Raw genomic sequence first — 22149 nt, forward strand, 5'->3', positions numbered from 1 at the left:
ATCTTGGGAAAATGGCATTTTTTTCAAGACCCTCCTATGGCCCCTAGAGTTGTATGGTCTAGCTGTGCTCCCTGTGTGGGCTGCATGGGCCCTTAGCTAGGATGAGCTGGCTGCTGTGGGGCCCTGGTAGGAAGGGCTGGCCTCTAGCCCGGCTGGTGTGAGGCTGGACCTTGTGCAGTGGGCAGGTTGCCTGTCCAACCCAGGAGGTGCGTGGGGCTGCTGCTGACCTCCTGGTTGGTGAGCCTGGGGCCCTGCATGGCTGTCGGCGTAGCCTGAGGAGTTTGGAAGCACCTGCTTTCTTGGCGGCTGAGTGGTGAAGAATCTACCTGCCAATGCAGGAGACACAGGTTCAGTCCCTCAACCAGGAAGATCCCAGATGCTGCAGAGCAGCTAAACCTGTGCACCACAGCTATTGAACGTGTGCTCTAGACGAGCCCAGGAGCTGCAGCTACTGAGCCAAGTGCCCCAGAGCCCACACTTGACAACAAGAGAAGCCATGCAGTGAGAAGCCCACATACCCACAACTAGAGAGTAGCCTCTGCCTGCCACAACTAGAGAAAAGCCTATGCAGCAACTAAGATGCAGCACAGCCAAAAATAAATAAATAGATAAAATTATATATTAAAAAACTTCAGCAAGCCAGTCTGAGAGTGACAAACTTAGAAAATAAAAATACTGGTTCTATTTTAGCTCCTATTAAAAAGCCATACATGTTTTAAATTTTTCAATATATTATCTTTTATAATATAAAAGGGGCTATAATATAAAAGTGGCTATACATATATCTTTTAATATGAAAGGGGCTAAAGACACCTATAAATGAAGTGTCAGCATAAACCAGTTATTTGAGTTTGACAGCAAAAGTGTAAATGTGACCATCGTTCCTGTTTGCCAATAGTTATCACCTATTTGCTAATACTAGCCCAAGTTTCATAGCCTACATGTAAGAATTCAACACCATGTTTTGTGGAATACTCTAGTAAAATGTATTGATTTTCTCCTTTCTTGGGACATTCATTATGAAAAGTTAGGGAATGACTTCAGTTCAGTCAGTCAGCTCAGTTGCTCAGTCGTGTCTGACTCTTTGCGACCCCATGAATCACAGCATGCCAGGCCTCCCTGTCCATCACCAAATCCCGGAGTTTACTCAGACTCATGCCCATCGAGTCGGTGATGCCATCCAGCCATCTCATCCTCTGTCATCCCCTTCTCCTCCTGCCCCCAGTCCCTCCCAGCATCAGGGTCTTTTCCAATGAGTCAACTCTTCGCATGAGGTGGCCAAAGTACTGGAGTTTCACCTTCAGCATCAGTCCTTCCAATGAATATTCAGGACTGATCTCTTTTCGGATGGACTGGTTAGATCTCCTTGCAGTCCAAGGGACTCTCAAGAGTCTTCTCCAACACCATAGTTCAAAAGCATCAATTTTTTGGCACTCAGCTTTCCTCACAGTCCAACTCTCACATCCATACATGACCACTGGAAAAACCATAGCCTTGACCAGACCAACCTTTGTTGGCAAAGTAATGTCTCTGCTTTTTAATATGCTATCTAGGTTGGTCATAACTTTCCTTCCAAGGAGTAAGTGTCTTTTAATTTCATGGCTGCAATCACCATCTGCAGTGATTTGGGAGCCCCAAAAAATAAAGTCTGACACTGTTTCCACTGTCTCCCCATCTATTTCCCATGAGGTGATGGGACCAGATGCCATGATCTTAGTTTTCTGAATGTTGAGCTTTAAGCCAACTTTTTCACTCTCCTCTTTCACTTTCATCAAGAGGCTTTTTAGTTCATCTTCACTTTCTGCCGTAAGGGTGGTGTCATCTGCATATCTGAGGTTACTGATATTTCTCCCGGCAATCTTGATTCCAGCTTGTGCTTCTTCCAGCCCAGCGTTTCTCATGATATACTCTGCATATAAGTTAAATAAGCAGGGTAGCAATATACGGCCTTGACGTACTCCTTTTCCTATTTGGAACCAGTCTGTTATTGCATGTCCAGTTCTAAATGTTGCTTCCTGACCTGCATACAGGTTTCTCAAGAGACAGGTCAGGTGGTCTATTCCCATCTCTTTCAGAATTTTCCACAGTTTACTGTGATCCACACAGTCAAAGGCTTTGGCGTAGTCAATAAAGCAGAAATAGATATTTTTCTGGAACTCTCTTGCTTTTTCGATGATCCAGCAAATGTTGGCAATTTGATCTCTGTTCCTCTACCTTTTCTAAAACCAGCTTGAACATCTGGAAGTTCACGGTTCACATATTGCTGAAGCCTGGCTTGCTGCTGCTGCTGCTAAGTCACTTCAGTCGTGTCTGACTCTGTGCGACCCCATAGACAGCAGCCCACCAGGCTCTGCTGTCCCTGGGATTCTCCAGGCAAGAACACTGGAGTGGGTTGCCATTTCCTTCTCCAATGCATGAAAGTGAAAAGTGAAAGTGAAGTCGCTCAGTCGTGTCTGACTCCTAGCGACCCCGTGGACTGCAGCCTACCAGGCTCCTCCGTCCATGGGATTTTCCAGGCAAGAGTACTGGAGTGGGGTGCCATTGCCTTCTCCAGAAGCCTGGCTTAGACATATATAAATCAGGAAGACAGAAGCTTATTTATTCAATATTAATTCAGCAAATACTTGCTGATCACTGTGTGCCAGGCACAGATGTGGGCATTAGATATCAATGACAAAAAGTAGACCAAAACATCTGTGGTCTGCTCAATGCTCTGTGGTGATCTAAATGGGGAGGAAATCCAAAAAAGAGTGGATATATGTATACATATGGCTGATTCACTTTGCTATGTAGTAGAAACTAACACAACATTGTAAAGCAGTTATACTCCAACAAAAATAAATTAAAAAATCTGCAGTCTAGTGGGAAGAAGAATAAAGTCTAAAATAAATGATAAACATAATAAATAACAAACGTATATTGTATACTAAAAATTGATGAAGTCTGTGCAAAAAGAAGAAAAGACTTGCAACATGGTAAAAGGAATTCCAAATGCAGGAAGAAGAGAAGGAACCATCAGATGAGATTGAGAAGACAGAATCCTGTGAGTAGCGTGTAGGAGAGTGTGATGTTCTGGAAACCTCGAAAAGGAAGTGTATCAAAGCAGAGGGAGTAATCAGCAGTCAGATGCTCCTCACTGTGTGAGACCAGAGACTAGACTGTAGGAGTTAGCCTCTAGAAGGAACACTGGTGATGTGGATGCGTTTCAGTAACTGGTACAATTTAATTCCTTTTGGCCATGGAACAGTAGTGACAGAAAAGAGTTACTGCTAAGCTGTCTTCTTTTTGTGGTCTTATGCCACTGGTGCTAGTTTGACCTTTGGTGATTGTGTAACACCTAGACTGCTATTCACAGAAAACTTAGGATACTCTTGGCTTTGCTTGAATATCAACCTGTTCAGAGTGAATGAATGATTGTTAGAATTATACTGATAGCAACAGTAGGGAATGAAATTTCTGTTGTAAGAACCTCAAACCCAGAACTTCAGGAGCTAGTCATTTGGTAGTTAACATTATTTATATTCAGAAAAGCTCACTAAGAGAATCTGTGATGTGTGGGCATTATAATCAGCTGACTCCAGGTGGTATTCCTAGAGGTTGGTTTAGAAAGAAAGAAAATAGCTTAAAGAGGAAAAACTTCAATCCTGATTTTAACCCCATTTGGGCCACTAAGAAAAAGAAGACCAAGTCTGGTAGAGAATTTGCCTTCTTTATTTTAATTTAATGTGTTATTCTAGATTTAAAATACATATGATTAACCTGGGGGATGGGAATGATGAGAAATTTAACGTTTACATGTTATCACCCTAGCAAGGGCCTACTTGAGTAGACAGCATCATGATATGTGGGCTGAGATGAGGCTGCTCTAGACAAGTCTCTCTTAGAGTTAACCGATGGAAACTTCCACCTTCCAGAATTTTCATTACCTTAGGAATGCTCTGCCAAGACTGCTGAAACACAGCTGTGGGTGCTTTGCTGACGCCCACGTTGCCAATGTCAGGAAGGATGTGCTTTTAAACCTCTAATTTATCTAATAATGTCTTTAGTGATTTGTGTAGGTTTGGCATTGTGTGGAAAATGCTTCCTAACTTGGTTTATAGCAAGAATTCAGAGTGCAGTCTTAAAATGTATATTGTCTTATTATGCAAGTAGAAGATACTAACAAGACAACTCAGGGAAAATATCCGACTAAAATACTATCCTGTCCATCTAACAAAACTTATCCACCCAAATATTTGAAAATAAATGAAAATTAGATATTTTATGCTAGAATAATCTTATTTGGCTATTGGTTCATGCTTCATACCAAGATGGCAATATACAGTGCTGAAAGAGAGTCAGCTTTCATATTCAATTCCAATCTGACTTCTTTCCTTTTCTCTAGTGGAAAAATTGGACTGGATTCATGTCAGCCTATAAAGTGGAGAAAGAATTATAATCTCTTGTAAATAAACATTTTTAAAGAGGTAGGAAATAGTACTCTTTTGTTTTAAATATAAAGCTAGCCACAACTACTGAGCTTGTGTGCGGTAACTACTGAAGCCTGCACACCCTAGAGCCCATGCTCTGCAACAGGAGAAGCCACGGCAGTGAGAAGCGGGCACACTGCAGCTAGAGAAAGCCCTTGTGCAACAACGAAGACCCAATGCAGTGAAATATAAAACTTCATAACCAGTTGGTAACAATATTATTTCATATGATGCTTGTGGCATAGACATGTCTCTTTAAGAAAACAATATGTAAAATCTGAAGGATTCTTTCCTTAACTGGTAGATTGACTGCAAGGATTGATTGCATTTATCAAAATAAATATACATTCAGCTTTTAACAATACACCTGGTATATAAAGGAGAGTATCCCCATATTGCTTACATAAGGAATATATAGAATTTATTTCCATTCTGCTTGGTGTATATATGTAAGAACATTTGTTTGGATCTGAAGTATGTTAATTTATACCTTTAAATTGCCTTTGTTTTATCTTTGAAATTCAAAACCTTATTGGAATAGAATGATAGAATTAGAATTTTAAACCTGGAAGAGACTTCACAGTCATTTTATTTCTGTTTCTTCATTTTTCCGTTGAGGAACTAAAATCCAGAGAATTTAAGTATCTTTTCTCAGGTTACCCAGCTAGAACTAGAACCAAGCTTTCTAACTCCTCATATTTCTGCTAAAACCTCTCTCCAACAAGTGAAAGTGAAAGTTGCTCAGTCATGTCTGACTCTTTGCGACCCCATGGACTATACAGTCCTTGGGATTCTCCAGGCCAGAATACTGAGTGAATAGCAATTAAAGGATAAATTGGCAGAAATTTTAGGTCTTGCTTGTATGCAACTGTATATGTCCAGGCTTCAAAGTCAGTAGTGATCCCTAATTATTCTTCGTCTTTTAAAAATATTCCTGCAAGCCCTTTAGGTGAAGGGAATGCTCTGGATTCTTCTGTGACTTGGTCCTGTGATGAAATCTAAGGAAATCCTTGCTCATCTAGAGCATAAGAAATGAGCGTACTCAGAACAGACGTTTTGCTTCTCTGTGCTCCACTGATTATGATAGCGATTTGAGTAGTTCCCGTAATGATTGTCTTGCTTCTCAGGTGGCTCAGCGGTAAAGAATCTGCCTACCAATACAGGAGACACAGGAGATGTGGGTTTGATCCCTTGCAGAAGGAAATGGCGACCCACTTCAGCATTCTCGCCTAAAAATCCCGTTGACAGAGGAGCCTGGTGGGCTATAATCCATAGGGTCACAAAGAGTCAGACATGACTGAGCTACTGAGCATGCACACATGATGATTATCTTAGTCTATTCGGGCTGCTTTAACAAATGACTGTAGACTGGAAGGCTTACAAGCAACAAAAATTTATTTCTTACATTTCTGGAGGCTGGGAAATTCAAGATCAAAGCATGGGCAGATTCACTGTCTAGTGAGGGCATGCTTTCTGGCATATGGATAACTATTTTCCTTGTGTCCTCACCTGGTGGAAGGGGCAAGGGAGCTCTCTGGGATTTCTTTTTCATAAGGGCACTAATCTTATTCACAAGGGATCCATCCTCATCACTTAATTACCTCCCAAAGGTTCCACCTCCAAATACCATTACTTTGGGAATTGGAATTTCAGCATATGAATTTAGGGCAGGGAGACAAACTTTTAGTCCATAACAATACTTAACATCTGCCTCATCCTTAAATACTGCTCCCAGATATTCTGTATAGCTTTTTAAAAGACCAATTTGGGGAAAGGCTGATTAAAATAAAATAATATAAACATTGATAAGTACTGAACTGTTGATGCTCAGTAAATACAGTTGTATTTTTATAGTTCAAAATGTTATGCCAAACATATTTGGGGCCGTGGTTATTTCTGAAGTTGAATTGAGGAGTTAACACTGACCTACTCAGATAAATAGTCTGAGGATAAAGGTGATACTAGCCAATATGAGCAACAGGAAAAACTGTGAATCTATGTTTTATTTTTGTGTGTCTGAAAAAAGTGAAAGTGAGAGAGAATAGCAATGAAACATGTATATTATCACATGTGAAACAGATTGCCAGTCCAGGTTCGATGCATGAGACAGGGTGCTCGGGGCTGGTGCACTGGGATGACCCTGAGGGATGGGATGGGATGGGGAGGGAGGTGGGAGGGGGGCTCAGGATGGGGAACACATGTACACCCAAGGCTGATTCATGTCAATGTATGGCAAAAACCACTACAATATTGTAAAGTAATTAGCCTCCAATTAAATAAATTTTTTAAAAATTATCATCTTAAAAAAAAAAGTGAAAGTGGGTAGCCTTTCCCTTCTCCAGGGGATCTTCCCAATCCAGGGATCAAACCCAAGTCTCCCGCATTGCAGGAAGATTCTTTACCAGCTGAGCCACAAGGAAAGCCCAAGAATACTGGAGTGGGTAGCCTATCCCTTCTCCAGTGGATCTTCTCGACCCAGGAATGGAACTGGGGTCTCCTGAATTGCAGGTGCATTCTCTACCAACTGAGCTATTTAAAACAAGAACCCATGCTTTGTTCACAGAGTTCAGTTTATGAAACTTAATAGAGCTGGATTTCTGCTTCACAATATATAATGTTGAAAAAGTCAGTATACACAGAAATCCAAATATGCATTCATGTATTGATTGGCAGATAACTTCAATGAAGTGAAACTTTTTCCTTCTTTTTCTTTTTGTTTGCCAATCCACATGATCTGCAGATCCTAGTTCCCTGACCAGGGATTGACACCAGGCCCTCAGCTTTGCCCTTAACAGTGACAGCAAGAAGTCCCCTGGACCTCTAGGGAATTCCCATGAATTGGAATTACATATGCGATTAAGCTTAAAAATTAACCAGACCCCTAATTAATGATATTTCAACATTGTTCAAAAAGTGATTATGCATATATCTTGTATATGATTTAGACAAAAAATAGAAAGGATTTTATTTTTATCTGTGACTATATAAAGTTTGTACTTTGATTCTCAGAACAAGAAAGTAACAAATTGAAATGTAGGAAAACATACTTCCTTTGTTTGCAGGATGTGAATTGACTGAGATAGAAATGGTAAGCACTTCAGAAATATCTGTTAATATAAGTAGATAGCAAAAGAGAGAACTTCCCTGGTGGTCCAGTGGTTAAGAATCCACTTTGCGATGCAAGGGACGCAGGTTCAATCCCTGGTTGGAGAACTAAGAGCCCACATGCTATGGAGCAGCTAAGCCCATGCGCCACAACTGGAATCCATATACCACAGTGACAGACCCCGCAAGCTGCAACCAAGACCCTATACACTCAAATTAATTAATTAATTTTTAAAATAGCAAAAGAGTGTTCTTTGACTGGATCTGAAGGGCCTTAAGATTAATTTGATTTTAAAAGAGCCAGTCCCCCAAAATGACACACACTGCAAAAGTTAAAAATCTTCTAACCATACTCTTCTTCAGCAGTGTTCTCAACATAATAATATTTGAAACCCCAGTTCCCCAGATTGCCTTGATTATTGGCCTTCCTCTATTATTTGCTATATAATACATTTGCCAAATGTTAAAATTCTAAAGCCTTCTGTGTTGGGTTTTTTCAAATATTGTATGAGGAAACGATGAAATAAGTTGGTTTGCTATGTTATTATCATATTAGTTGCTCTTGGTAGTTCTCTTAAAGATGACAGGCTTTAATGATAAGCATTTATTTGAGTTGATCAAATTTTCTCTGATGTGACTATGTTTTAAAATATATTTGCAATTCTGATTTTTCAGAAATAATCACCTTCATTTCAGAATCAAAACCATAAGAACTTATTCAAGCTAAGTGTTACAGCTTTTTGACATGTCGGAATAGCTGATGTGGGTGAGGTGTCTAGCTTGATGTTTTATATCTAGGTATTAGCTAATCTTCTTCCCTCCTTCACTGAAAATATTTTCATTCTGTCTGACAAAAAGTAAAAAATTGCATTAACTGTGTCTAAAAATGTATTGCAGGTGACACATAAATGAGACTAATGGTTCTTGCCTTATTCTGTGAAGTTTTCACATTCTTACCTTTAGTGAACCAAGATCCAGATAGTTTGATAACTATAAAAAAAGATATCCTTTTTGGGTGAGCTCTAGGAAATGATTGCAATCAAGATTTTCCGATTTTTTAAAACATAAATTTTAAAATAGCCAAGGGACCAAGTAAATGTTATAAATGTCTAAAAGTCCACTTAGGCAAAATATCTAAATGTGTCCAGTTAATCAAACTAAAGCATGATGAAAGGTAAAGACAAGCAATGCCAACAAAGAGTTTAGATCTGTGAAGGAAGATTTTGACTCATCAAGAAAAATCAGATAAGCATGAAAGGATAATTGGTAATACTGTTTATATAGCATGTGTGTTTCAGGGAAAGTCATCAATTTATTTCATAATTGTTAAAATGCAGTTCAGTTCAATTCAGTCGCTCAGTCGTGTCCGACTCTTTGTGACCCCATGAACTGTAGCACGCCAGGCCTCCCTGTCCATCACCAACTCCTGGAGTCCACCCAAACCCATGTCCATTGAGTCAGTGATGCCATCCAACCATCTCATCCTCTGTCGTCCCCTTCTCCTGCCCTCAGTCTTTCCCAGCATCAGGGTCTTTTCAAATGAGTCAGCTCTTCACATCAGGTGGCCAAAGGACTGGAGTTTCAGCTTCAGCATCAGTCCTTCCAATGAATATTCAGGACTGATTTCCTTCAGGATGGACTGGTTGGATCTCCTTGCAGTCCAAGGGACTCCCAAGAGTCTTCTCCAACACCACAGTTCAAAAGCATGTATTCTTCTGCACTTAGCTTTCTTTATGGTCCAACTCTCACATCCATACATGGCCACTGGAAAAACCATAGCCTTGACTAGTAGACAGACCTTTGTTGGCAAAGTAATGTCTCTGCTTTTTAATATGCTGTCTAGGTTGGTCATAACTTTCCTTCCAAGGAGTAAGCATCTTTTAATTTCATTGCTGTAATCACCATCTGCAGTGATTTTGGAGCCCAGAAAAATAAAGTCAGCCACTGTTTCCACTGTTTGCCGATCTATCTGCCATAAAGTGATGGGACCGGATGCCATGATCTTGGTTTTCTGAATGTTGAGCTTTAAGCCAACTTTTTTAGTCTCCTCTTTGACTTTCATCAAGAGGCTCTTTAGTTCTTCACTTTCTGCCATAAGGGTGGTGTCATCTGCACATCTAAGGTTATTGATATTTCTCCCGGCAATCTTGATTCCAGTTTGTGCTTCCTCCAGCCCAGCGTTTCTCATGATGTACTCTGCATATAAGTTAAATAAGCAAGGTGACAATATACAGCCTTGACCTACTCCTTTTCCTATTTGGAACCAGTCTGTTGTTGCATGTCCAGTTCTAATTGTTGCTTCCTGACCTGCATACAGGTTTCTCAAGAGACTGGTCAGGTGGTCTGGTGAAATGCAGTAACTCTCAATTTTTTTCATCATAATCAGGATTCGGTATATACTTCCCTAATATATATCTGGAATACTTAGCCTTACCTCCTGTACCTTATTCTGTTTCCTTTTTTTTTAAAAAAAATGTGACTCACAATTCATAAGTTGATATAATTACCCACTAATGGATCATAATCTACAATTTGAAAAATACTGATGAATGATAAACGAAATTTTCAAAGTTTTCTTGGGGACTTAGGATGTGAACTTTGCCATATTGTCTGTTTCTAAGCCACTCACTTTCTTGGTCCCACCTAAACCTTGTTATAAAAATTGCACCAGCTCCAAAATCATACATGCAAGTATCTTGTTCTCAGACTACAGCATTCTTTCCTTTTAGATTATGTGTCCAAGTATTCCCACTACAATTCTGTAATTGCAATTAGACCACATTGATCTACAATTCATATCTGTTCTTTCTTTCTCAGCCAACTTAGAGTTCATGGTCTAACATTGTAATCATATCCTTTAAAAGTTGCTCAACTTCCACATCTATGCTTAATGGTACTCACCTTGCAAAACTTCAAATCTTGATGAACTAGAGTTCCTTTTACCCACACATGTTATATATGGCACATGAACACAGGTAGAGAAATCACCTATTCTATGATTATAGAAGCAGAAGGACTGATTTAATTTAAAAAGTGTCTCAAACTTCAAACAATCTCTTAGCACTGTTGAATGATATTTCATATTTACTTTCTCTCCATCCGTTCTCCCCCACATGCTTTCTGCTGTCACCACTCAGCTGATGACCTAATCTAGTGGTTCTCAGAATGTGGTTTCCAGACCAGCAGCATAAGCATCAGCGGGGAACACGCTGCTGCTGTTCAGTCACCAGTCGTGTCCGACTCTGTGACCCCATAAACGGCAGCACACCAGGCCTCCCTGTCCATCACCATCTCCCAGAGTTTGCTCAAACCCATGCCCATTGAGTCGGTGATGCCATCCAACCACCTCATCCTCTGTTCTGCCTTTCTCCTCCTGCCTTCAATCTTTCCCAGCATCAGGATCTTTTCCAATGAGTTGGCTCTTCTCATTGGTGGCCAAGTATTGGAGCTTTAGCATCAGTCCTTCTGGTGAATATTCAGGGTTGATTTCCTTTTGGATTGACTGGTTTGATCTCCTTGCTGTCCTAGGGACTCTCAAAGAGTCTTCTCCAGCACCGCAACATGTTAGAAAAGAAAATCCTGAAGCCCTGCTCCAGGCCTACTGAGTCAGAAACGGAGGATTGCGCCCAAAAATCTGTATTTTAACAAGCCATGGAGATGATTCTGATCCATGTAACAGTTTGAGAACTACCAATCTAGCCTCATACTTCATTGGGAAACCATTCTCTAGAATGTAAGCTCCACAGATAGGGAGTTTTGTCTTTTTTGGTTATGTATATCCTGAGCACGAACTGTGCCTTCCACACTGTAAGCCACAATAAGTTATGGTGGAATCAAACCATTAGATGGGAATTCTGTTATTTTCCTACTAAGAAATCTGGAAACCTACCTGCCTCTGTATCCGTTTTCTTCTTTCCTTTTCCAACTAAGGAAATGTGCCACATCCTGTCGGATCAGGGTTTCCATGCCCGGATTGCATCTCATCCATTCTCGCCTTCTCGAGAACTTTGCTCCTTTGGTCACGCCCTCTCTCCCACAGTATCTCGGTCTTTCATTTTGGATGACTTCATTTAGTATGCAGTCAGATTCCACAGCCTTCTAAAACAGCAGACTTCCTCTGGCCCAGGTCCCCTTTAAGTTACCACCCCACTCTGTCCATTGTCACACCTCCTTGCCCCTCCTTAACTAACCCATTCTAATCTGATTTTCACTTCCACTATTCAGTGGTTCTTAACAAAGTCAGTGACTTTTCCAACTGTCTTTACTGAGATGTAACTCACATACCATGAAAGTTACTCATTTAAAGTATACGATTCAGTGGTTTTAGTATATTCAAAATGGTTTAACCATCAGTATAATCTAAGACTTTGAATATTAAGACTGTATTTATGTATTTGAATAAATATTTTTTCAGTTGCTCTGAACCACAGATTAGAGTGATGGTGAAACCATTCTTAGTATACTGAAACCACTATTTGGCTGCGTTGAGTCGGTCTTAGCTGCGGTGCGCCGGGTCTCCAGTGCCCTCGGGCGCAGCAGTTGCCACGCACAGACTTGATTGCACTGCAGCATGTCGTATCGTCGTTCCCTGGCCCGGGATTCAGTCTTAGTTCTCTGCATTGGAAGGCTACGATTCTTAACCAGGGAAGTCCCTGGAGCATTTTTATCACCCCCAAAAGAAGCCCCCTCCCCATTAGCAGTAGTTCTCTTCTCACTTCATTCCTCAGCCCTAGCCTACCACTACCCTACTAGTTCTATAGATTTGTCAATTCTGAACTTTTCATATAATGGAATATTACAGTATGTGGTTTTTTGTGACCAGGTTCTGTCATTTCCTGTAATGTTTTCAAGTTTCATCTACATTGTATTAATACTACGCATATATTAATACTTCATTCTTTTCTGGCTGATGAATATACTACCTATTTTATTTATCCATAATCAGTTGATGAACATTTGGTTGTTTATGCATTTTGGCTATTATGAATAATACTGTTATGAGCATTCATGTACAAGTTTTTGTGTGGATGTGTATTTTCATTTCTTTTGAGTTTTTTTTGCGGGGGGTAATGTTTATTTATTTATTTGGCTGCACTGGTGGGTCTTAGTTGGAACACATGGGATCTCTGTTCTTTGTTATGGTGTGCAGAATCTTTAGCATGGCATGTGAGATCTAGTTCCCTAACCAGGTATCAAACCCCGGGCCCCCTGCACTGGGAGCATGGAAACTCAGCCACTGGACCACCAGGGAAGGCCTTGTTTTCGTTCCTTTTGGATACATACCTATGAGTGGAATTGCTGGTCCATTTAGTAACTTTATGTTTAACATTTTAAGGACTGCCAAAAGCACCTGCATCATGTTACATTCCTACCAGAAATACATGAGAGTTCCAGATTTTTCCACATAGTTGTCAACCTTGTTTCATTACCTGCCTTTTTAATGATAGTCATCATGTGGGTTTGAAATGGTATCTCATTGTAGTTATTTTTCTATGTTTATTAACCTTTAGTGATAGGTTTTATTTTTAAGCTTTTTATTTTGGATTGGGGTATAGCTGATTAACAATGTTGTGGTCGTTTCAGATGAACAGTGAAGGGACTCAGTCATACATATGCATGTATCCATTCTCCCCCAAGCCCCCCCTCCCATCCAGGCTGGCGCATAACATTGAGCAGGTTTTTGTTGGTTCTCCATTTTAATATAGCAGTGTGTATATGACCTTTCTAAAGTCCCTAACTATCCCTTCCCCTCGGCAACCGTAAGTTTGTTTTCTAAGTCTGTAAGTCTCTTTCTGCTTTGTAAGTAAGTTCATTTGTATATTTTCTTTTCAGATTCCACCTATAAGGGATGTCATATGATATTTTTCCTTCTCTGATTCACTTCACCTCAGTAGGGCACTTTCTAGGTCTATCCATGTTGCTACAAATGGCATTATTTCATTCTTTTTAATGGCTGAGTAATATTCCATTTTACCACATCTTCATCCATTCCTCTGTTGATGGACATTTAGGTTGCTTCTGTATCTTGTATTGTAAACAGTATTGCAGTGATCCCAGTGTTCACTGTGGTTTTGATTAGCATTTCCCTAACAACTGATGAGGTTGAGCATCTTTTCATGTGTTTATTGTCCATTTGTATATCTTCTTTGTGGAGAAGTACTATTCAGGTCCTTTGCCCATTTTAAAATAGCATTGTCTTTTTTATTATTAAGTTAAAAGAGTTCTTTATATATTTTGAATGCCAGCTCCTCTTCAGATATGTGATTCACAAATATTTCTACTGTTGTGTGAGTTGTTGTTTCACTTTCTTGATTTGTGGCATGAGAGTTTTAAATTTTGATACAGTTCAATTTAACTCATTTTTTCCTTTTGTTGCTTGTAGTTTTAGTGTCATATTTAGGGAAGCCATTGCCTGATCCAGAGTCATGAAGTTTTACTCCTATGCTTTCTTTTTTTTTAACAATTTTATTTATTTCTGGTTGCACTGGATCTTCGTTGCTGTGCAAGGGCTTTCTCCAATTGTGGTGAGTGGGGGCCACTCTGCAGTTGTGGTGCCTGGGCCTCCCATTGCTGTGGCTGCTCTTGTTGCCGAGCTCAGGCTCTGAAGTGTGGGCTCAGTAGTCGTGGCACCCAGTCTTCGTTGCTCTGAGGCATGTGGAATATTCCCGGGCCAGGAATCGAACCTGTGTCCCCTGCATTGGCAGGCAGGTTCTTTTCCATTGTGCTACCAGGGAAGTCCCCTATGCTTTCTTTTTAAGATTTTAATAGTTTAACTCTTACATTTAGGTCTGTGATCCATTTTGAGTAGATTTTTGTATATGGTGTAAGGAAAGAGGCTAAATTGATTATTTGGTGTGTGAATATCACAATTGTTCCAGCACCATTTGTAGAAAAGACTATTTTCCCCCCATTGAATTATCTTGGCACCCAGTCAGTGATGATCTATTTACATGTTATTAAATTCAGTATCTAATTTTCCCTTATCGGACTTCTCAGTAGAATGCAATTGACCCTGCCTTCACTCAAATATTCTACTCCTTTGGTTTGCCTTTTACTTATCTTGCTATTTCTTTTCAGTGTTTATAGGTTCCTTATCTTCTGCTAAGCTTCTAAATGTTGGGTTTTCAGTTATTATGGCTGTGTAACAAATTAGCACAGAAATTAGTGTCAGGAAACAGTCGTTAATTATATTCATAGTTTCTTTGAGCATTAAGACTGGACAAAGCAGACTCAGCTTTCTCTGTTCCATAATGTCTGGGGCCTCAGCTGGAAGATTCAGGCTGGTACTGGTATCTTCTGAAGGTCTGTGCTGTTACCATGTCAAGCAATTGATAATAACAGCTCTTGACTAGAAGCCTCAGCTAACACCCACATGAACCTGTGTCCCAGGGGGAAGGGAAGGAGGAGGAGGGGGAAGAAAAGGAGAAAGTGAAGGAAGAGAGAGGAGAAGACCAGGGGAAAGTTATGTAGCCTTTTATGACCAAACCTCAGAAGCCACACAGCATCACTTTTGCCACTTCTTTTTTCATTAAAGGCTCATTCACTTTCATGTGTAATGGTAAGATTCTTACAGAGCATGTAGCACCAGAAATATTGCTGTGATCTTTTTTAAAAAAACAACTTGCCACAGTCTGTTCTGGCCACACAATTCGTATCCCTCCCACATGCAAAAAACCTTCACCCCCCCTCTCAGAGTCTCCCAAAATTTCGTCCCTTAATGTCATCAGACTTTGGCTTGAGGTTCAGGATCTCAGTGAAGTCAGGTCCAGATGAGATTCCTTGGGTATAATTTCTTGATGACAGCTCCCTGAATATACTTCCATTTGATTTTGACACCTAGGGACTATAGTGGCATATTATCTACCCCCTTCCCTGCCACTACCCAACATACAGTGGGTATATTGAGGAGGTACTTAACTATTTCCAAAGGGGGAAAACAGAGGCACATAGAAGTCACTGGTCCATAGCAGTTCTCTTTTTTTGTCTTCTCTATGTGATCTATTCTATTTCCATAGTTTAAATTTTTTTTTTTTTTTTTTTTTTAGCTACACTGCACAACTTGTGAGATCTTTAGTTCCCCACCCAGGAAAGGAACCTTTGCCCCCTGCAGTGGAAGTGCGGAGTCCTAACTACTGGACCACCAGGGAATTTCCCTTTATTTCTCTACTTTTAAATACCATCCATAATTCATGACTTCCAAATTTCCTTAAATCTCTTAGCGCCACACTAAAATATATAATTAACCATTTGACACCTCCACTAGGATATTGCAGAGATTTTTTCCAACTTAACATGGCTAAAATGAATTCTCATTTTCTACTTTACCCTTTTCCTCCACAAATCTGTCTTTTCTTGTTTTCTCCATCTAGGTGAATGTTGCCGCCATTCACGTCTACATACAATAATAATAATCAAATTCTATATTTTCTTTCTCTAAAACGTAATCACTTTTAAAAAAGTCTCATCTGGATTACAACAGTCTCCTTATTGATCGCTCTCCTTCATTCCTGCTCCCTGCCAGTTCCCTTTGACACAGCAGTCAACGTATTATTTTATTTACTATATCTGATTATGATCCTCTCTTGCTTTCATCAGTGGCTTCCCCCTGCACTTTGAGTAAAATCCAAATTCCTTACCATCCAAGAGATCCATATAACTGGCCTGTTCCCGCTCCTCTGACCTCATTCCTCACCACTCTCCCTGTTACCTGCTGTACTTCATCTTCCTGGACTTCTTCCAGTTCCTTAGACATACCTTGCTCTCAGAAAAGGTCTGAACACATGCTATTTTCTCTGCCTGGAATACTGTCCCCAAATCCCACCCCCATATAACTGAGTCTTTCTTGTCCTTTAAGGTAAGGCATTCCTGGCTATTCTAAGTAGGTACTTCTCTTTAATGCCCTCTATCCTATTTGTTTCCCTTATAAAAGTTATCCCAACTTGAAATTATATCCTATTTGTTTACTTATTCATCATCTGTCTCCCTAACCAGATTGTAAGCCCCACAAAGTCAGGGGCCATGTCTGTGTTAATTCACCACTATAGTAACCCAGTGCCTTGGCAAAGTGCGTAGCATATGATATCCTCTCAAGAAATGTGCATCGAATGTTGTTTAAAGGTATAATTTTGTTTTGAAACAATATGTTAATAATAAATTAGTAATAATTTTAAATGGGATGTTTCTAATTCTTGCTGAATAACCATTTATTGTTTTCTTTCAGTAACTGCCCTTCCTTTCTGGCTGCCGCTTTAGCCAGAGCCACATCAGACGAAGTCCTTCAGAGTGATCTTTCTGCACATTATATTCCAAAGGAAACAGATGGCACGGAAGGGACTGTAGGCAAGTACCTTTCTACAGTGTTTGTTTTAAAATATTAAAATTTTCTGTTGAACGATCCATAGAAATTATCTACAGAATACTATATCTAATTATGTTTACCCACTGGTTGATATTTTGTAGTGGTAGCAAGAGAAAAATTTCAGAAACATGTTTTTTTCAAACCAATCAGTAAAAGTAGAAGGGGAAAATACAGGCATATTTTGGAGCCATGTGCAGTTAACTGGAGTAGGAGATTATGATAACAATGTGTTATCATAAATAATATCTAGGTAAATGAAGAGGAGGGAGAAATGTGAAGACACAACAAAAAAGATGAATAAGTGAAGGGAAGGGTGGTTTGACAAAAATCTATTTTAAAGTTTTAATTCATCTTTAAGAAGTCAAGTAAAAAAAAATCAGATATACAAATTCAGGAGATCGGTTGTTATAAAACTTCTCATTAATCCTATTAAATTTTATGTCTGCCGGGCTTCCCAGGTGGCTTCAAAACAAGAGAAGCCAGCCCGGCGAGAAGCCTGTGCACTGCAACTAGAGAGTAGCCCCAGCTCACCACAGCTAGAAAAAAGCCCGTGTAGCAACGAGGGCCCAGCGGAGCCAAAGATAAAATAAATAAATAAATGAAATTAGTTACAATTTTTTTATATCTACCAATAAATAAGTAGAGCTCTTTATGACAATTATGTGATTTAATTGCATGGGCATCTTTTTCAGTTAAATTATGAGAATGCTTATTAATGAAGGCATGTTTATTAATGTATTAGGCTTATACATATTTAACACATTAAAAAATACCAATTTTTGTAAAAACTAGGGAATGAGGAATTGTTGAGGAATTTTAATGTTTCATTCTGTTTGTCCCGTTTTAAGCATTTGCCTTTAAACATGGGACAGAGGGAGCAAAACATACATTAATGAATTAGGGCAGCTAGATTCCAGAGAATGTGAGGCAGATATAAAAATAAACATTCCTGTTCTTCCTTCATCTCTCTAGAGAATTTTTGATAGAAAGCTGGCAAGGAAGGAATTCCTCTTGTTTTTACTGAGAGTAATTGATTCACTTGGAACCAAATTGTTCCAGAGTCAAGCTGGATGGAATTCCTGCTGCAAAGCATTGGTCTTTCCTCTCGTACTGATGCATGAAGTAGAAGCCCTGTAATGAAAAGATGAGGGAGATTAAATTCTGCTTCACTGCAGCCGGGGTGATGACTGACTCAGCTCCAGCTCAGTACACTGACATTAACGACTGATGAGTAATTTACAGCTGTGAGGGGGTGGACTGCTACTTTGGACCATTTTCCCTTTTTTGGACCCTTTTTTATTTGATTTTATTTTTCCATTTCAAGCAGCAATTATTTATATACTGGTGTTCTTACACCACTTCCTGTACAAGGAGAATACTTAAGATTGAAGTGTTGCCCTATGTGCCTAGCTTGGAAGAATTTTCTGAACCCCTGTAAGATAGCAAATGTGAAAGGCAGGGATTTTCTTGTGGTGGATATCATTAGTCATCCTGATTTTATATTTTTCCAAGAGATTACCCAGTAATGTCTCCATGCCACTGCTGTGATTCAGAATGATCTATTATAGTTCCATACTATTTGCATGTCCTTAATCTGTTTAACCCAAATCACTGAGTGGAGAATCTCTACAGGGCATATTGTGTTTATCCATACTGCAGAGTGGGGATGAACTGAGTGAGTAATGCCTGCGGTCATTGCCTTAAAGGCACGGAAGTCCCCACTGAAATGCCCTGTGACTCTGGTCTTAGGTAGTTCCAAAAACAGACTTAAAGAAACTTTACCTTAAAGTTCTTTTTATGTTTATGCCATCCCTAACAGAATGTTTCTTAAACAACCTTGCATTTCTGTTGACAGATATAACTCCTGTCCAGACTATCTAAAATCAATGTAAAATATCCTAATGTAAAAATTCAAAATAAGAAGGTGAAAATGATCACTAATACAGAGGATATTAAAAGAATTATGAAAATTTTTATATAAATAAATTTGAAAACCTGGGTATTTTCTAGAAATATACAAATTAATATTTGTATAATATTATCTCTTTATCTAAGCAGAAAGAGATTGAGAAGATTGGCAAAAAGGACAAAAAGAGTAGGTGATTCTATAGGTGAATGTTTTCAAACAATCAAAGACAGTAATTCCATTGCTTTTTAAAATGAATTATCCAGTTATATGGGGAAAGAGGAAAATTTGCATAGCATAACACTGATACTTAAACTTGGCTGAGACAGAACCAAGAAATGAGAGATGAGTCAATAATCAATGTGAAAAATCTTAAGTGAAATATTTGTATACTTAGTATGACAATTTGATGAGTATTTTATTGAGGGCCTACTATAGCTTAGCACTATGTTACTTAGGAAACAGCCAGGGGAAAAAATATTGGGGCATTGACTAGCATAATTTTTATATTAATAGGTCAAAAGAAAAATAACAGAATAATCTCTGAGGATGCCCAAAGAAGCATTTGATAAAATTAAATATTTATTTCTAATTTTTAAAATATACTTAATAGAATAGCACTGGACATTGTAGGACAAAATTTGGCTTAAACCAAAAACCTAGTATGCATGTTTAGAGTATATACTCAAGAATTTTTTAGTTGCAAGTAACCACTGGCTTCAGCAAAACAATTTATTGGCTATCCTTCAAGATAAGGGCTACACAGCTCGATTCAAGGCTTCACATGATGTCATAAAGACCTGGCATTTCTCCAACTCTCAGCTGTACTCTCTCCTTCAGATTTTATTTTCAGGCTCCATGGGATGGCAAAATGACTGCTAAGGAACATCAGATCTTCATCTGCCCAGGTTCAAATCAAGCAGGAAAACTCAGTTGCTCTTACATAAGTCACAGGACTCACTCTAATCAGTCCATCTTGGTTTATTTCCCTTTCCTGAACCAATAACTATGGCCAGAGGAATGTGGTCTCTAATTGGTTAGACCTGAATCATATTTTACCCCTAGACACACATGGACTGAGAGTAGAGGAGAAAGTATTGGTAGAAAGAGGAATGTTTGCTAGGTGCCAAATAACACATTAAAACAAAGTTCTGACTCAAAGTAGCAAATAAAGTAAAATAACTATTAATAATTTCAGTAAGAAATAGGACATATGTTAAAACTCTGTTGAGCAAGATAAAATGAATTTCAATTAATGAAACAGTATAACTTGTTCCTGAATAAGACTTAATATGAAAAAGAAGTCAATGTTTTCCACATAACTCTGTAAATTCAGTGTGATCCCAAATATAATGGCAACAATATTTCCCCCACAAACTTGGCAAAATAAGTAGTTCATCTGGAAGAATAAACATGTTGAACTATGCAGGTGACATCTTTAAAGTTAATAATAATAGAAAAGTCAGTCCTCCTTATATTAAAGCATGTTTTAGAGTTACAGTAATTTTTAAAGAATGGCATCATTGCAGAAACAGTTGGAGAGATCAAGGAAGCAGAATTAACAACCAGGAAGCATACAAATACTTTATTAGTGGTTATTTAATTTTATAAGTTTGCATATTCATTTATTTGGTCAATATCCTTAGAGCTTCTGCTATTTGCTAGGTACTATACTATGACTAATCAAGGACAGTAAAAATACAGTGTCCATGTGCAATCTAACTTGGGAAAAGTGGAGCATGGTGTGAGTCAGATAGACCTGGGATTGAGCGTGGTATTGCCTCTTTGTGAAACGTTCCAGAGACACAGAATGTAGCAGATACTCAGTAAATGTGATCTTTTGCTTAAAAGTATGATCAGAGTTGTAGTAGATGGTGTGAACAAAGACAGATCTAGCGGGTTACTAAATAATAGAGGAAGCTGGTATTGTTTCCCTTGACCAGTTTAATCTGTGTACACCAGGGCTGTGCAGCAGACATGATGGAAATGTTCTCTATCTGCACATGTCCAGTGTCGTAGCCACTGGCCATATATAGTTGCTGAGTACTTGAAATATAGCTAATGTGACCAAAAACTGAGTTTTAAATTTTATGTAACTTTAATTAAAATTATCTAGCCACATGTAGCTAGTAAGCTACTTTGTTGGACACTAGAGGTCTATATAGTAAGATTTTTTTTTTTTTAAAGTCGCTCAGTCGTGTCCGACTCTTTGTGACCCCATGGACTGTAGCCTACCAGGATCCCCAGTCCATTGCATTTTCCAGGCAAGAATACTCGAGTGGGTTGCCATTTCCTTCTCCAGGGGATCTTCCCGACCCAGGGATCAAACCTGGGTCTCCCACATTGTAGGCAGACGTTTTACGGTCTGAGCTACCAGGGAAGCCCATATAGTAAGATAAAAAGTAATAAACCAAAATATGATATGTTTTATATTATTATCTGAGAATCTGGAAACTATCCTGATAATTAATATCAGTCATTGGTTTCATCTCACCCCATGCTCCCTGAAAGTTTCTGAACTCACTTATTATTTTGCAATCTTCCCTTGTGTTTGAGTCAAATGCATACCCAAATCAACAGTCTGGATTCGGGGCAATATATTGTTGCAGAGACCAGATGGGTTGAAAGTGATAGAAATAGGTAATTGCTGGCTGAAAGAGACAGTCTCTGGCAACTGGTGTTTTAAACAAACAAAAAGATTGGAGTTGCTAAAAATAATCAAAATGTTAGGTTGTCTGCTGGCCTAAGTTTTTCCCTTATACACACCTCTTTTGCTCTTTGAACTTTTTTTCTCTTCCAAATGTACCCTTGATTTTCAGTTATATAAAAATGGCAAAGGGAACAAAGTCACATACATGGTTTGCCACCCTGTACTATGTCAATGAGAAAAATAAAAGCAACAAAAACCTTGAGACCAGTTTTCTGAATATAGTCATTTAAAAAAGAATTTTGAATAAGAAAACAGGTAAAGTTACAGATTAAGGCAGCAGCAGGGTAGAGAATGAAAAAAAAATGGGAATCTCAGCTCCCAGGCCATCCTAGAACACACAGTCTCTCTTCTTTGAGATTTGTGTTCTAGATCCGAAGAGGCGTGTGCAACCATTGCCCATCTGGTACACATCTTCTCAGCCTGTCAAGCTGTATCTGACTTAGTAAAGTGAAAAACAGTTTTTTTTGAGAATTCTAAATTACTAGTGGCTCAGACAGTAAAGAATCTGCCTGCAATACAGAGACGCAGGTTCAGTTCCCTGGGTTGGGAAGGTCCCTTGGAGAAAGGAATGGCAACATACTCCAGTATTCTTGCTTGGAGA

At 39.1% G+C, this 22149-nt stretch overlaps 1 protein-coding gene across 1 annotated transcript in view; it reads left to right on the forward strand.

The window, feature by feature from the left end:
* The window catches only part of PPM1E (protein phosphatase, Mg2+/Mn2+ dependent 1E), a 213850-nt gene that overhangs the window by 172152 nt on the left and 19549 nt on the right, over window positions 1-22149 (forward strand). Inside the window, exon 2 of the mRNA XM_061142647.1 lies at window positions 16795-16913. Within this exon, the coding sequence (XP_060998630.1) occupies window positions 16795-16913 (119 nt within the window). The remainder of the gene's footprint in view (window positions 1-16794; window positions 16914-22149) is intronic.

This window comes from Dama dama, chromosome 5 (assembly GCF_033118175.1).
Source record: "Dama dama isolate Ldn47 chromosome 5, ASM3311817v1, whole genome shotgun sequence".
In the NCBI taxonomy this organism is placed as follows: Eukaryota; Metazoa; Chordata; class Mammalia; order Artiodactyla; family Cervidae; genus Dama; species Dama dama.